At 49.4% G+C, this 17089-nt stretch overlaps 1 protein-coding gene across 2 annotated transcripts in view; it reads right to left on the minus strand.

Moving 5' to 3' along the window:
- Positions 1 to 478, minus strand: part of FNBP4 (formin binding protein 4) — a 35395-nt gene extending 34917 nt beyond the window's left edge. Inside the window, exon 1 of one of the 2 annotated variants that reach the window (XM_040980255.1) lies at positions 239 to 478. In XM_040980255.1, the coding sequence (XP_040836189.1) occupies positions 239 to 446 (208 nt within the window). In that variant the 5' untranslated portion in view covers positions 447 to 478. Of the gene's footprint in view, positions 1 to 232 lie in introns of both variants that reach the window. The other variant, XM_040980254.1, reaches the window with a different exon arrangement.
- Between the last annotated feature and the right edge of the window lie 16611 nt (positions 479 to 17089).

A 17089-nucleotide genomic window follows, 5' to 3' on the forward strand; every position in this document is an offset into this window, starting at 1 on the left:
TGCCGCAGAGATGGCGCCCCGGGAAGCAACGGCGGGTCTCTTCCGCCGCGCTCCTCGCGGGCCCCGAGCAGACAGGCCTCGGCAGCGGACCTGGGCGGCATGCCCCTCGGGGTTCTCGTCCTCACGGGATTCAGCACCGGCCGCCCCGAGAGGTCTAGGCCGCAAAGCCCCGGACTCGAGTTTCGATCTCTACAAGGAGAAGCCAACGGGCCTCCCCGTCACCATCACTTACCTCCACCTTCGGACGCGGAGTCCTCCGGGGCCGCCGTGGCGGCGGCCGTCGTGGTCGTCACCGGGGCTGCCTGGCCAGCAGCCGCGGCCGTCGAGTCCGTCTCGGCGTCAGCCTCTGGCTCCGGGTCGCGTCCCGGAGTGCTGCTCCGGGGGCCGGGCGGTGAGAGCTGCAGGATGGGCCTGCGGCCGGGTACCGCCCGGGACTTCTTCCCCATCGCGAGCCCGAACGCGAGCAGAGAGCGTCGGCAGTCGAGAGGGGCGGGCGCTCGGCGCGGAGCGGAACGGCGCTGCGTAATCAATATTCATACACAGTGATCCCTCCTCCCGGTCGCGGCCGCATTTAACCGGCGCAGCGCGCGCTGACGCATGCGCCCTGCTTTTCCTGCTGCTAGTGGCTCCTCCTCTCTGTCGAAGGGCGGGCTTTTCCCAGGGCGCTACACGATTGGCTGTTTTGATTCAGAGTAACAACCGGTAGCCAATGGAAAAGGAAAAACGGTATGCATCCAGCCAATAGCGCAGAAGAGTTGGAGTTGAGTTTGACTTCCGGCTTAGGATGGACTACACCCTTGCGGCTTCCCCCTCCCCCCGCCCCCACGGTCCCTGGTCCTCCATTTTGTGACTGTTCCTCGCTCCTTTGTTTCTCGTGTTTCTTGGGCTCTTTCCTGAGGCTCATCTGCTTGTTGTAGCTTCCTTTGGGTAAAAATTCAGCCGTTAAATAAAATAGTACGGTCTTTTCAGGCTTCTGTGAGGAAAAATGTCTGGTGTTGTTTTATTAGCTGGGGATTAGGGGTAGGGCAGGGAAGACTGAAAAAGGCCTCTTTGGTTGGGAAAGGCCATAGGAGCGTTCCTACTCTGATAATTTCAACTTGATTAATCCTCCTCCGACGCGCCCCCACCGCCACGCCCTCCAGTAACCCGCTGGGGCTGTGAGAAAACAACCAGGAGGCCAGGGTCTTGAACTCGTGAACTGGCCCGGAAGTGAGCTCCCTAGTCTCCGTAACCCCAAGCAGTGGTGTTTTATCCACGTTGAGAGCTTTACCTGAGGAGGTTCTGATGGAGGAGTTTAGGAAACTCCTCTGGCAGGACACAGTCCCTGCAGGTGAGCGCAAGAACCACCATAGAGAGCAGCTTAGGCCAGGCCGGGGAATGGTACCCACCAGCTTATATCTGGCGCAGGTCAGTGGCAGACTCACCTATGCCAGTTATTATGATCAATACGGTCATGTTTTGTCATCACTGACCCCATCTCTAGCTTTTTCTTTTTAAAAATATTTATTTTTATTGCAAAGTCAGATATACAGAGAGGAAGAGAGACAGAGAAGATCTTCCATCCGATGTTTCACTCCCAAAGTGACCGCAACAGCTGGTACTGTGCTGATCCCCGAAGCCAGGATTTTTTCCGGGTCTCCCACGCAGGTGCAGGGTCCCAAAGCTTTGGGCTGTCCTCAACTGCTTTCCCAGGCCACAAACAGGGAGCTGGATGGAAAGTGGAGCTGCTGAGATTAGAACAGGCGCCCATATGCGGTCTAGCGTGTTAAAGGTGAGGATTTTAGCCGCTAGGCCACTCTGCCAGGCCCTCTAGCTTTCTCTTGTAACAAGCTGTAATGGAGCCAAGGAGTTGCCTGCTCTAGCAAAGAGGCCCACCTTGACAGTGGCTGACTGAGCCACCTTGGCAAGTACATGCTGATACCCACAGAAGATAGTTTGGGTCCAAAATTTCTTCCCAGTGGTTGACATCTGGAAGCCAGATAATGTCACTTCTGGGACAATAAATACCAATGCCTTACAACTGTTTTTTGAGATATGTTAGACCACAATTCCACTCTTTGCAAGATAAAGTAAATGAAAGATGCTCCTGGAATGGAAAAGGTCCTTTATTTTATAATTTGGATATATCTAGAACCTTTGGGTATCCTTTGGAAATGGTGCTTTGGTTTCTTTCTTTCTTCTTCTTTTTTTTGACAATCTTTACATAGTTAATTAGGGTAAAAAAAAAGGTTCAAGGGCTACAGGAAAATGGGTAAGACTATTATTTTTTCCAAATTGTTTCCTTCATGTTTAAAGGGGGATATTTTCTGATACAGGAAGTCACTCCAAGGCTAAGGGAGAGTGTACTGTTAGATTGGCTTTACTATTTATTTTAATCCGCCAGGATTAGAACCAGCTACCATATGGGATCCTGCTGCATGCAAGGCGAGGCCTTTAACCACTAGGCTATCGTGCCAGGCCAGAAAATTTATTTTTTCTGTTTCTCCTCCTCTTTGTATATCTAACTTTCCAATAAAAGTAAATCTTTAAAAAAAATTTTTTTAAATATTGGGCCCAGTGTGATAGCATAATGGTTAAAGTCCTTGCCTTGTATATGTCAGAAACCCATATGGGCGCTGATTTTAGTCCCCACGGCTCTGCTTCCCATCCAGCTCCCTGCTTGTGGCCTGGGAAAGCATTTGAGGACAGCCCAAGGTCTTGGGGCCCTGCACCTGCGAGGGAGACCCAGAAGAGCTCCTGGCGTCTGGCTTCAGATTGCCTCAGCTCCAGCCATTGCGGTCACTTGGAAAGTGAACCATCAGACAGAAGATCATCCTCTCTGTCTCTCCTCCTCTTTGTATATCTGACTTTGTAATAAAAACAAATAAATCTTTAAAAATTTTTTCTTAAATATGTATAAACTTGAAACTAAATAGCAAAACTTCAGCATGTCCTAGGATGATAAACTCCTACAATTTTCGCTTTTTTTTTTTTTAAGGTTTTTATTATACAAAGTGACAGAGCATCTTCTATCTGCTGGTTCACTCTCCAAATGACAACAGTTCCTACGTCTCTCACCTGTTATCTGACTAAAGGGGCAGTAGATTGTGAGTAGATTGTGGCCTAAATGCTATGCCACCATAACTTGCTTAGACTCCTCAGATTGATTTTTTTTTTCTTTCATTTATTTATGTGAAAGGCAGGAAGTTGAGAGAAAGAGAAACTTCCAAATGCTGCATTACTCCCCACGTAGCTACAATTGCTGGTGTTGAACCAGGCTAACGTTAGGAATCTTCAACTCCATCTGGATTTCCCATGTGGGTGACATGGGCCCATCTTGGGCCATCTTCAATTGCTTTCTGACAATCTGCAGGGACTGGATTAGAAGTGGAGAAGCTACCCCAGCTGTATGCTGCTGCCTGTATAGCATTGTACACAGGCAAATGTTAAACTGCTGGGATAAAAAGCAACTAATACCTGGTAGGCATTCTGGGCCTGGTTACTGTCAAATTTGTGTTAACTATACCAGTGTGCCTATACAGTTGCCTATCATATTTTATTTTTAATTTAAAAAAACTTATTGGAATGTCAGATATACAGAGAGGAGGAGAGACAGGAAGATCTTCTGTCCCATGATTCATTCCCCAAGTCACTGCAATGGCCAGAGCTGAGCCGATCCGAAGCCAGGAGCCAGCAACTTGTTCCAGGTCTCCCACATGGCTGCAGGGTCCCAAGGCCTTGGGCCATCCTTGACTGCTTTCCTAGGCCACAAGCAGGGAGCTGGACCTGAAGTGGGGCTGTTGGGATTACATCTGGTGCCCATATGGCATCCTGGTGCATTCAAGCCTAAAGTTTTAACTGCTAGGCCACCATGTGCCAGCATCTGCCCTCTGATGCTGGGGCAAAACCCAACCAACCCTCACCCACTCTGATTTATGCTTGCACCAGTAGGGACAGTCAACCAAGCCTGGCTTTTCCTTGATCTAGCTCACATGAGGTCAACAGGTGTTGCAACCCTGCCTGGTCTGGTCTGCCTCCATCTCCAGTGGGTGAGGTGTTCAGGCAGGGGGCCCTCCTCATTTCCCCTACTAACTTTACTCCCTCCCTCCCTGGTTCTTATGTGTGCTGGTTGGGCACTGTGGCGAGTCTGGCATGGCCCACGTCACCTTGGCATTTACCAGTGGATCCAGCACCGTCGTGGGAGACCTGGAGGAGGGTCCTGGCTCTTGGCTTCTGGCTTTGGTTGCCCTCAATTCCAGCCATAGTAGCTACTTGGGGATGGAAGGTCTTCCTTTCTTTCTCTCTTCCTCTGTATATCTGACTTGCCAATTTTAAAAATAAATAAATCTTGAAAAACAAAACATGAGGGCCTGGCAGAGTGGCCTAGTGGCTAAAGTCCTTGCCTTGAATGCGCTGGGATCCCATATGGGCGCTGGTTCTAATCCCGGCAGCTCCACTTCCCATCCAGCTCCCTGCTTGTGGCCTGGGAAAGCGGTCGAGGATGGCACAATGCTTTGGGATTCTGCACCCATGTGGCAGACCCGGAAGAGGTTCCTGGTTCCCGGCTTCGGATCAGCATAGCATCGGCCGTTGCACTCACTTGGGGAGTGAATCATTGGATGGAAGATCTTCCTCTCTGTATATCTGACTTTGTAATAAAAATAAATAAGTCTTTAAAACAAAATGAAACAAAACAAAATATGAAAGGCTTGTTTTTCTTATGGGAAACATACCTTTGTGGAGGTGCTTCTATGTTTATAACAAGGGCTCTCACCCATGGCATTTTATAGAATCATCTAGCCATCCTTAAGACCATATAAGACTCTAAATCAGTAGGACTAAGGATGAGAGGGCAGGGCCCAAACCAATTGTTTTCTGAACAGTTTGGAAATGGATGATCAGTCTAGCTGTCAAGATGTCAACTGGGATGCTAGCCTTTCGTATTGCAGTCCTGATCTGCCCCTGATTCTGGTTTCCCGATAATGTGCACAATGGCAGGCACCAGGGGATGACTGGAGTCACTGGGCCCTGGCCACCCGTGTGAGAGACCCAGATGGAGATCCTAGCTTTCTTTTTTTTTTTTTTTTTTTAAGATTTATTTTTATTATTTTTTCTTGGAAAGGCGGATACACAGAGAGGAGAGACAGAGAGGAAGATCTTCCGTCCGATGATTCACTCCCCAAGTGAGCGCAACGGGCCGATGCTATGCCGATCCGAAGCCAGGAGCCTCTTCCGGGTCTCCCACGCAGGTGCAGGGTTCCCAAAGCTTTGGGCCGTCCTCGACTGCTTTCCCAGGCCACAGGCAGGGAGCTGGAAGGGAAGCGGAGCTGCCGGGATTAGAACCGGCGCCCATATGGGATCCCGGGTGTGCAAGGCGAGGACCTTTAACCACTTGAGCCACCGCGCCGGGCCCGATCCTAGCTTTCAACTCCACGCTGGCCCAAGTCAGCCAGTGTTCTGGTCCCGTAGAAAGTGACTCAGTGGAGAGATAGGAGCTTTATCACTGATCTTAGGAAAAATAAAAACTCCCTGTATTATTTTAATATCTAGCCAGGGTGGAGAACCTGGCTTTATTATTTCCCCCCTAGCTGTATTAGGGTATTTTTTTTTAAAAAATATTTATTTAGTTTTATTGAAAGGCAATTTTACAGAGAGGACAGACACACGCAATAAACACACACCTTCCACCTGTTGGTTCACTCCCCAAAAGGCTGCAGTAGCTGGAGATGAGCTAATCCAAAGCCAGGAGCCTCCTCCAGATGTCCCATAGGAACCCAACAACCTCTGGAATGCCTGTGGCCTTCCTGGTAGTTGTGATGACATTGTTTCAGTAAAGCTGCATTATAGGGTTGGCATTTGAAAAGTGAACCCTTGGTGGGTCTCAGGACGGGGCGTCTCATGCCTGGATCCCAGACAGCCACCATGTGCACATGGTGAGCTGTTTTCCCCGGGCCTGCTGGGTTTCGGAGGCTGCTTCCTTCGGGGTGAGTAGACCGAGGGGGGAGGCCTCCGGGACTGGGCAGGTCCGGGACCCACCTGCTGCCTTCATGGGGCGGAGAATGGGATTTGGGAGGGGCGCGACCCCGGGTCTGCTGGGTTTCGGGGGCTGCTTCCTTCGGGGTGAGTAGACCACCCACCAGTGTGCCATTTGTTGCCAGGCTCCGCCTATTGGCCGCCTGGCCGGGAAGCTCTAGGGATTTGGTTCTTTGAGTTGCTGCTTAATTAGCTCCAGGTTGAACCCATTGTGCTTCTTGGACCTGAAACAGGCAGTAACTCTTCCTTTGCAAAACTTGTAATCACTAATAATGCTGAGCACCAAATACCAGTCCATGCAGAAGCTATGGTTTGGGGCTTGTCCTGCAAAAGTAGCTCCAACAGCTGGCTAATGTGTCAACAGGTAATGGAACAGAGTAGATCAGGCAGAACTGAGCAAACCTTAGCCCACAAGTAAAACTAGAAACCAGGAGGGAGCAGAGGTCATGCCAAGCTAGGCTCTTGTACCTACTGGTCTGCGGGAGCTAGGGACGCTTAGCCATAGTGTCTAAGGCAGCGTTCGGGATGGGGAGGGGCTGTGCCAAGCTGAGTCAGAGCATCCATTGGCAGGCAAGTAATCTATGGCTGGGAACAGACCCGGATGGGGAGCAAAAGGGGCAACCCTAGCTGGGCTGAGGTTCTCACCAAGAGGCGAGTGGCCTGGAAGAGGGGCTGCGTTCTGATCTGGAAACAGGTGTAGTCTCCCTTGGCACAAGTGTGGACTGGGATTGGATGCACCGAACTGGGCCGGACCCCGACTCCCCCTGGTGTTCTGGAGGACCAGGGCAGATGTGGGATGGACTAGGCAAGGTCTCAAACCCCTATTGAGCCACATGTGAGCCATACGTGGGTATGGACAAACCATGGCTGGGCTGGAACATCCAACAACAAGAACCAGATTGGGTGGAAGGCCAGTCAGGAAAAGCCACAGTTCCTGCTATGACAGGAGGTGGACTGAGTAGGGTTGGCTCATGGACCCACTGGTAAGCGTGAAACCTGGCATTGGGAGAGGTTCTGATGGAGGAGCCTGGGCAACTCCTCTGGCAGGACACAGACCCGGCAGGTCAGCGCAAGAAACATGATAGGTAACAGCCCAGAAAAGGCCATGGAAAGCTACACACTGGCATACAATTGGCAGACGTGGGGGCAAGACCAGGCTGAATCTGTCCACATCATCCACTGGCAAATCCAGGCACCAGTGTGGGTCGACCTAGGATTGGTCGCAACAAAGACTAGTGCACAATATGGAATGCCGAGGTGAGGTTGCCTGTACCGGAGGGGACCGCAGCGCCCAACCAGCCTGAGATTAAGAAAGGAAGTGGGCAGAGCTGGCAGGGGAATAAGGAAGGGTTCCTTTGCAGGACAGCTACTTCCGCAGGAGAGCATGGGCTGGGATGGGGGCAGACCGGACTAGGCAGAGCTACCACACCTGCACGCCCCATGTGGACTAGATCAGGGAAAAGCCGGGCTGGGCGGATTATTCCTATTGGTGCAAACAAAATTAAAGTGGGCGAGGGTTGTTTGGGCTTAGACGCAGCATCAGCTGGAATCTGGGAGTGGGAGAGGCCTGGGAGGGAAATAGTGGGCTCATCCCTCTTGGGTCGCCACTTCCACAGGAGGACATAAAACTAAGACAGCGGCTGGGGTGGAATGGGGTGTGGGACAGACTGGACTACTGCTACACTTACTGGCAAACCAGGGTAGGGGGTGGGCCTGGGGCGGTTATTGTGGGTCGCTCCAACTAGGCTGCAGCTCCCACTGGTTTATGTGAGGGCCAAGTATGTGCTGGGCAGAACCAGGCTGGACTGCAACACCCATTGGTTCCAGTGGAAGTCGGGAGTGAGAACAGAACCAACCCAGCAATTGCAACCACCAGCTGATTGGAGCGATGGACGGTGCCAGGCCCTGTACTTGTTAGCACATACAAGAAGTTTCTTTGGAGATCTTCCTAATTAAATGCTGGACTCAGAACCCTGACGAAGAAAAGAGAGAAGACGAAACAGGTCAACCAACCATCTCAGCTATGGTGGACTATGTCAATCAGTGGATTTTTCAAAGACCGCATAGTGCTTGGAGTGGCAAGATTGACAGCAATTCATAACTGTTGCAATATCAAAACCATTTGAGCAAGATCCTCAGGGCATGCCCTACATCCGGGACCTGGGGAGGGTGGGAAATTGGGTGGGCCTTCTCCCTTAATACCCCCTTTAAACATGAAGGAAACAATATGGAAAACATACTAGTATTATCCACTTTCCTGTAGCCCTTGAACCTTCTTACCCTAATTAACTATGTAAAGAATGTGAAAATAAAATTTTATTAAAAAAAAAAAAGAAAAGAAAAGTGAACCCTTTGAGGATGTCATTGGAATAAACATGTGCCTTCAATGTTCAGTCAAAACTTCATTTGGTGGACAATGCCTTTAGGCCAATATTGGACATTAATTTTGAAAGCTGACCTTACTGGCTTGAAAGATCTGGCTTTGGGAATTTCAACAAGAGGGTCCCTAAACTGGTGAATTGACTGCTTACAGAAAGCCCAGCATCAGGAGGATTGGATGACCTTTTGTGGTTTTGTCACTAAATCTAAGTTTCAGCCTTTATTCTGTCTCACCCCAAAGTATGCCAAGGTCAGTACCTTTAGTCCTGGCATCGGCCCTACACTAACATAGGTGTAAGGGCTCATTCTCCAGGCCACCCAAGCTTTGGACAAGCTGTAAGTTCCAAGATTGCAACACTTCATAGGTCCACAATTCATTGGACCCATTTGCAGAATGCTTCAAAGTTCTACAATTCTAGCTTGGTCATAAGGCATACTAAATAAGAGGAAGTCTAGGAGGAAGTGGAAGTACCCTGTCCCTTCTCTGTAGTCAGTGTGTCACTGCTCAACCTCAATGCATTTGCCACCTGGAAGCTCCATACAGCCCTGGTGTCTGGAGTGGGCATATTTGGTGATGAAATCATTGGTCGTGGGATCGATTCAGTTCCCACCCTTCCAGTCTTTCTTGGGAGACTAGATTCTTGCAACGTTTTAACCCTCTCATGACACAGCTAGTCTTTCTGGTGCCCCGTTCCAGCTCAAAGCTCACCTGACTAGTATTTAAAAAAAATAAAGCAATAATAAACTCCTGTAACTCAAAGGTTCTGAAGCCCTGTTCCAGCAACCAGTGACTCAGATTGACATATTATTGTGTCATATTATTTAACTATGTGTGTCTTTTATGTACACAGCACTCATTCTGTATGGAGATTCATTTAAACCACAAAGCCTCATTACTGCAAGAAACTTTAGTTTGCAGGTCATTTGAACAAGAAATTGACCTTTTTCTGATAAGAGCCCTAAGTACTGAGAACAAGTGATGGCAAATGAATGATTTCTATCATCTATCCCTAACTGAGAAAAAAAGAAATGGCTACGACTTTAGGAAGAATAGAAATGAGTAATTGGAAACTTCAGCAGAACTTCCTAAAATGCATATTAAGGTCTAATGAAAAAAAGTGGTATCAGGTTGAGGTAAATTAGTTTTTGTCCTCCAGTATATGTTCACTGACAGGTTTTTCTTCCTACTGGTTGATTTTTAAAAAAGATTTATTTATTGATTTTATTGGAAAGTCAGATTTACAGAGAGAAAAAGAGGCAGAAGGATCTTCCATTTGTTGGTTCACTCTCCAAGTGATTGCAATGGCCAGAGCTGAGCCAGTCTGAAGCCAGGAGCCAGAAACTACTGTGCCGGGCACCATTGGTTGATTTTTTTTTAAAAAAGGTCATCATGATAGTCTAGTGGCTTAAGTCCTTGCCTTGCATGTGCTGGAATCCCATATGGCCCCAGTTCGTATCCTGGCTGGACTACTTCCAATCCAGCTGTCTGTTTATGGCCTGGGAAAGCAGTAGAGATGGCACAAATCCTTGGGACCCTGCATCCATGTAGAAGACCTAGAAGCTCCTGGTTCCTGACTTCGGATCGGCTCAGTTCCAGCCGTTGCAGCCATTTGGGGAGTGAACCAGTGGATGGAAGATGCTTCTCACTATAAATCTTTCTAAGAAAAATAAATAAATTGGGGGTGCCTTGGGGTGGTGGTGCTCATGGTTGCCCTTCAGGACCCCGTGTTTGGAGGCTTTTCTAACTGGCGCAGGTACTCACTGCTGAGCACACTGGCTGAGCATACTGGCTCCCTGGCAGAGGGGACGAGAGACACTCAGTGGGCTTCCAGGACCACCCCATCCTGGAAGTTTGTTGTTGTTGTTGTTGTTGTTGTTTAAACCCACAAGGATGCCCGCAGCTGGGCTGCATGGCTCCCCCCAGAGGTTCCTGTGCATCTCAGGTGTCAAAGTCACTTGGTAAAGTCCCTAGAACCGCCCAGTGGCATACCTTCATGGTTTGAGGGGTTTTAATTTACAGGGGCAAGATGGCATCACACATGTGGTAGTGAGAAATGACCTGTGGTTTTATGCCCAGGTTAGAAATTACAGCTGAAGGACTTCCATAGACAAGTCCACGACATGTGTATGTATGTATGGGACTGACACCAAAGTGGTTTGGAGGGGAGAACAAGAGTGAGAGAAGTGGGTCTGATAGCAGAATCTGTGGGGAAAATGTGGTCTCAACCCTGTGGAACTGCAACCTGATGTCTCGTCCAAGGACTGCAGGTGGGGTCAGGCCTTGCCGAGAAGCTAAGGGGGTACCCCAGTTGGGTTGGGGTTCCCACTGGTGACGATGAGAGTAGGACTAGGGGCAGCAGGCTTGGCTGGACATGGCTAAAGCCTGCACCGGTTCAGGCGTGCATTGTGACTGTGGAGCGACTGATTGGGCTAGCATCCAGCCCTCACTAGCACTTGTGAGAGCCAGGTTGGGTGTAGAACAGGCCAGGCTAGGTCTTGACTCCCACTGGACCATGTGAAAGCTGTGTCTGGGCAGGGACCAGGTAGTGTTGGGTTGCAACATCCAAGAACAAGGACCATAATGGGTGTGGCTGGTTGAGCAAGGCCACTGTTCTTGCCAGAACAGGAGGTAGACAATGTCAGCCTGGGCCAATGACCCACTGGTATGTACACGAACTGCCACTGGGAGGAGACTCAATGGAGGAGCTTAGGAAACTCCTTCATTGGAACACAGTCCCTGCAGGTGAGTGCAAGAAGCAAGGCAAGAAATGCCGGAATCAGAACCCTAACCAAGAAAAGAGAGAAGACAGAAAAAGTCAACCATCGATCCCAGCTATATCTTGGCAGCGAAATACGGGGCAAACAGAGACTCTATGATGGACTATGTCAATCAGTGGCATCCTCAAGGACCTCATAGTGCTTGGAGTGGCAAGATTGGCAGTGATTCATAACTGTTGAAATATCAAAACCACTTGAGCAAGAACCTCAGAGCATACCCTACATCCGGGACCTGGGGAGGGTGGGAAATCGGGTGGGCCTTCTCCCTTAATATCCCCGTTTAAACATGAAGGAAACAATTTGGAAAAAATAATAGTCTTACCCACTTTCCTGTAGTTCTTGACCCTTTTTACCCTAACTAACTAAGATTGTCAAAATATGAAAAAAAAAATTAATTAAAAAAAAAAAAAGAAGCAAGGCAAGGGGCAGCCCAGACCATGCCAGGTTATAGTACACTCCAGCACACATGTGGGTCAGATCTGGGCAAGTGCATAACATCCACTGGCAGATTTAAGAACCAGGACAAGGGGCAGAAGGAGCCAGATCGGGCCGCACCACTAGCCAGTTCACATTAGGACCAGGGCAGCAATCAGACTGTGTTGGGATAGGGTGCAGCACCCACCAGTAGGAGCTGGAACAGGGGGTAGACTAGACTAGGCTAGGCTAGGCTGTGCAATAAGATTGTGGACGCTGGACCCGGCATGGTGGCCTAGCAGCTAAAGTCCTTGCCTTAAACGTACTGAAATCCCATATGGGTGCCGGTTCTAATCCCAGTTGCTTGCTTCCCATCCTGCTCTCTGCTTGTGGCCTGGAAAAGCAGCAAAGGAGTACCCAAAGCTTTGAGACCCTGCACCCATGTGGGAGATCCGGAAGAGCTTCCTGGCTTCTGGCTTTGGATTGGCTTAGTTCCAGTCATTGCAGCCACTTGGGGAGTGAACCACTGGATGGATGATCTTCCTCTCTGTCTCTCCCCCTCTCTGTATATCTGGCTTTGGAATAAAAATAAATAAATCTTAAAAAAGAAAATAAAGATTGCGGATGCTGAGGTGACGCGACTCATGCCAGCCTGGGCACAGCAGGGACTGGGTCATGAGTCCCAGTGGCAGGGGATCTGACAGGGCTCAGGTAGGTTGGCTCATGTCATGGGGCTCACCTGCGTGGTGGGACTGAGTTCCTGAGCCCCAGCGGATAGGGGAGCCGGTAGGGCTTGGGTCTCCTCTCCCAGATCCTGGGGCCCACTTTACTATATATGTCAGGTTTGTGAGCCTGGGGTTGAGTCATCTGGCGATACTTGGGTCACCTGTCCTGGGTCCTGGGCCTGCCTGTGAGGTGGGTGTTTGGTTCGTGATCCCTGAGGGTGGGGTATCCAGTGTGGCTTGGGTCTTCTGGTCTGGGTCCTTGGCTTGCCTGCAAGAACATGTCCTGGGCCTGGCACAGTAGCCTAGTGGCTAAAGTCCTCGCCTTGCACGTGCCAGGATTCCATATGGGTGCCGGTTCTAATCCCGGCAGCCCCACTTCCCATCCAGCTCCCTGCTTGTGGCCTGGGAGAGCTGTCAAGGATGGCCCAAAGCCTTGGAACCCTGCACCTGGAAGGAGCTTCCTGGCTCCTGGCTTCTGGCTTCGGATTAGCATAGCATCGGGTGTTGTGGTCAATTGGGGAATGAGTCAACAGACAGAAAATCTTCCCCTCTGCATACCTTATTTTGCAATAGAAATAAATAAATCTTTTTAAAAAATAGCAATAGAGCCACATAAGATTTTGATCTTTTTTTTCTCGATAGTTCTTACATGTAAGTGTTCAGTGAAACTGTAGGCAAAACAGCCTGAATGCTGGAGGCCATGGAATGGCCCTGTTGCACTGGAGGGAATTGGAGTGGGGAAGGTGGAGCTCTCTCCGAGGCTTCTCAGGTGGCTTAGAGAGCAGGCAGGGGTGACCACCAAGACGGCCTGGTGTGATAAACTAGCTTTGCTCAAGTCACAAAATCTAGTGATAAACTCGTTAAGAACAGCCTATAGGAAACTCAGTGTGTCACTCCAACAGAAATAACACCTGTGCCTAGTAGGCTGACGAGGCACGTGATGAGCTATATGTCTTGCTTTTTCTTTTTTAAATATTTACTTTTCACTTGAAAGGCTGATTTGTAGGCAGAGATCTTCCATCTACTGGTTCACTCCCCAAATACCTGCAACGGCCAAGGCTGAGCTGATTTGAAGCCTAGAGCTGAAAGCTTCATGAGTGCAGGGGCCCAGCCACTGGAGCCATCCGCCTCCTTCCCAGGCCACAAGCAGGAAGATGGATCAGAAGTGGAGCAGCCAGGATATGAACCAGTGCCCATATGGGATGTCAGTGCTGCTGGTGGAAAATTAGCCTGCATTGCCACACTAGTCCTCTTGCTGCTGTGAAATTCGTTTTTTCACGAGTCACACTTTTTCTTTGGAGAGACAGAGAGGGGACTCTCCCATTTGCTGTTTGACTCCTCAAATACATTCAACTTCCTGGGCTGGGTGAGGCTGAAACCAGGGGCTTGGAATTCCCACCTTGGTGGTAGGGACCTACATACTTAAGCCATCAACTGCTGCCTGCCAAGCTTTGTATTAGCAACCTGCCTCGGAAACAGCATCGGGTGGAGATTAATCTGTTGTGCAGATTAAGTCACTGTTTGGGATGTCCCCATCCAGAGTGCCAGCTCACCAGTTCAAAGGCGAGACATTCTGTTAGCAGTATTACTGGGAATGGGCTGATGATGATCCAAGTGTTTGGATTTTTGCTAGTTGTGGGAAGCCTGTGCCTGTGGCCTGGGAACAGTCTAGGACTCCCCAAAGCCTTGGGACCTTGCACTCAGGTGGGAGACCTGGAATAAACTCCTGGCTTCAGATTGGCTCAGCTCAGGCCATTGCAGACACTTGGGGAGTGAATCAGTGGATGGAAGATCTTTCTGTTTTTTCTGTCTTTTCAATAAAATAATTCAAAAAGCAAAACATCACCCACCTTCATACCCCCCTCCCCCAAAAAAAACAAACCAAGTGGAGGTAGGACTCAGCTGTAGGCATTCTGATGTGGAATGTAGGCATTCAAATCAGTGACTTAACTCTTAACAATGCTTACTCAAAAGGAGGGAACCTCTGAATAATTTACAGTCAAATTGTCAGAATTGGAATAACTAATAATGAGGCCACTGTGGACTATTCAAATATTACATGGTTTGGGTCCAGCACGATACCATAGCGGTTAAGACCCTCGCCTTGAACGCACCAAGATCCCATATGGGCACCCATTCTAATCCCGGCAACCCCGCTTCCCAGCTAGCTTCCTGCCCGTGGCCTGGGAAAGCAGTCGAGGACGGCCCAAAGCCTTGGGACCCTGCACCCATAAAGGAGACCCCCAAGAGGTTCCTGGCTCCTGGCCTTGGATCGGCACAGTAACTGGCTGTTGGGGAGTGAATCACAGACAGATCTTCCTCTCTGTGTATCTGATTTTTCTTTTTTCTTTCTTTCTTTTTTTTTTTAATTTTTATTGGAAAGTCAGATATACAGAGAGGAGGAGAGACAGAGAGGAAGATCTTTCATCCGATGATTCACTCCCCAAGTGACCGCAATGGCCGATGCTATGCCAATCCAAAGCCAGGAACTTCCTCCGGGTCTCCTGCGCGGGTGCAGGGTCCCAAAGCTTTGGGCTGTCCTCGACTGCTTTCTCGGGCCACAGGCAGGGAGCTGAATGGGAAGTGGGGCTGCCGGGATTAGAACCGGCGCCCATATGGGATGCTGGGCGTGCAAGGCGAGGACCTTAACCACTGCGCCACTGCGTTGGGCCCTGATTTTTCTTTTTTTAATAATCTTACTTAGTTGATTAGGGTACAAAGGGTCAAGGCCTACAGGAAAGTGGGAAACACCATTGTTTCCACACTAATATAATCATTTTTGCCCCCTGTATGTGGGGTCAGGGGAGAAACAAAGGGAAAAACCCCACCCAGCCTCCCTCCCATCCCAGGTCCCCAATGTGAGGCACGCTCCAAGGGTCCTGCTCAAGCAGTTTTGATAGTTCAACAGGTCTGGATTGCTGCCAATCTCACCGTTCCAGTCGCGATGAAATCTACTCAGAATCCATTGGCTGACATAGTATCTTCATGGTTGGAGTTCTGAGATCAGTAGTTCAGTTGGAGGGATCTCCAAACAAACATCTGAGATGATCCCAGACCCAATTCTCGTGCGAGTTTGCCAGTACAGCGTCCGGCACAGTCTGTAGCCCCAATCAGCTTATGCACATGCTGGTCGTTGCTATTGCCAGGTCATTTCTGTTTCCAGCCCTGTCTTCACCTTGAACCAATGGGTTTTGTAGTCCAGCCCGATCCTACCCACTTCATACTCGGCCCTCATGCAAACCAGTGGGAGCTGCAGCCTAGTTGAGTTGGGGCGACTCCCCTTAACCCCACCAGGTCTGCTCCCTACCCTGGTTCCCATGCATGCCAGTCTCTTACACATCCCATTTAGCCCTTGTACTTGTCAATGGACATTGAAGCATAGTTCAATCCAACCAATCTACTATCCAGCCCACAAACATACTGGCAGGTGCCTTTCTGTTTAGCCACCCTCTGTATGTCTGATTTTTCAATAAAAATAAATCTTTAAAAAATATATATTGTTTCTTGGCCTTTTGGCTAAGATCAAGTGTAAAAAAATATATTATATGGCCCATCTGGATGCGGCTGCATGGCCTAGCGGCTAAAGTCCTTGCCTTGAGCGTGCCAGGATCCCATGTGGGCGACCTGGAGGAGGTTCTTGGATCCTGGCTTTCGATCAGCTAGCACCGGCTGATGCGGTCACTTGGGGAGTGTGAATCATTGGACAAAGATCTTCTCTTCTATCTCTCCTCCTCTCTGTATACCTGACTTTCCAATAAAAATAAAATAAATCTTTATATATATTATATGGCCCATCAAACAAAATTCAGATTGAGTGGCAGGTGTTTATCCTAGTGGTTAGGAAGCAGGCATGAGTGCTTGGGATGAACACCTGTTCTTGTTTGTGGTTTCAGCTTGTAGCCAGCAGACCCTGGGAACCAGTGAGTGAGGATTCACTTTTTTTCTCTAAAGATTTTTATTGTTTTGTTTAAAAAACTTATTGGAAAGTCAGATATACGGAGAGGAAGATCTTCCATCTGATGTCCACTCCTCAGTGGCCACAGTGGTCAGAGCTGGGCCAAATTCTGAGGTAGCAGCCAAGAGCTTCATCCAGGTTCCCACACAGATGCAGGGTCCCAAGGCTTTGGGCTGTCCCTGACTGCTTTCCCAGGCCACAGGTAGGGAGCTGGATGGGAAGTCAGACAGCCCTAACACGAACTGGCACCCATATGGGATCCTGGCATGTGCAAGGTGAGGACTTTAACTGTCACGCTACCACGCCAGGCTCTAAAGGTTTTTATTGGAAAGACAGATCAGATTTACGGAGAGGATAGATTAGGACCTTCCACTTGCTGCTTCACTCCCATGTGGGTGCAGGGTCCCCAGGTTTTAGACCATCCTCTTCTGCTCTGTCAGGCCATGAGAGGGGAGCTGGATTGGAAGTGGAGCAGACACAACATGAAATGGAGCCCATATGGGATCCTGCTGCTTGCAAGGTGGGGATTCAGCCATTGAGCCATTGTACCAGGCGTGAGGACTCAAATATTTGACTTCCTGCTACAGACACGGGAAATTTATCAGTGGGTAGGAGCTCTTTTCTCTCATCAATCAATTAAAATACATAAATTATATGAAAAACGCAGACCCAGAGTGTGTGAGAAATGGCATTGTGATTGCAGATATGGTGTTTCCACAAGATGGGAGATCCAAGTGAGAGTAAGACGGAAGAGGACTGGGGTGGCTCCAGCGCAGGCTCTTGGCCTTGAACCCAATACAGTGAGGACAAGCAAAGCTCACCAAGG

Source organism: Ochotona curzoniae, unplaced genomic scaffold (genome assembly GCF_017591425.1).
Source record: "Ochotona curzoniae isolate NIBS_2020 unplaced genomic scaffold, NIBS_Ocur_1.0 contig_3432, whole genome shotgun sequence".
NCBI lineage: Eukaryota > Metazoa > Chordata > Mammalia > Lagomorpha > Ochotonidae > Ochotona > Ochotona curzoniae.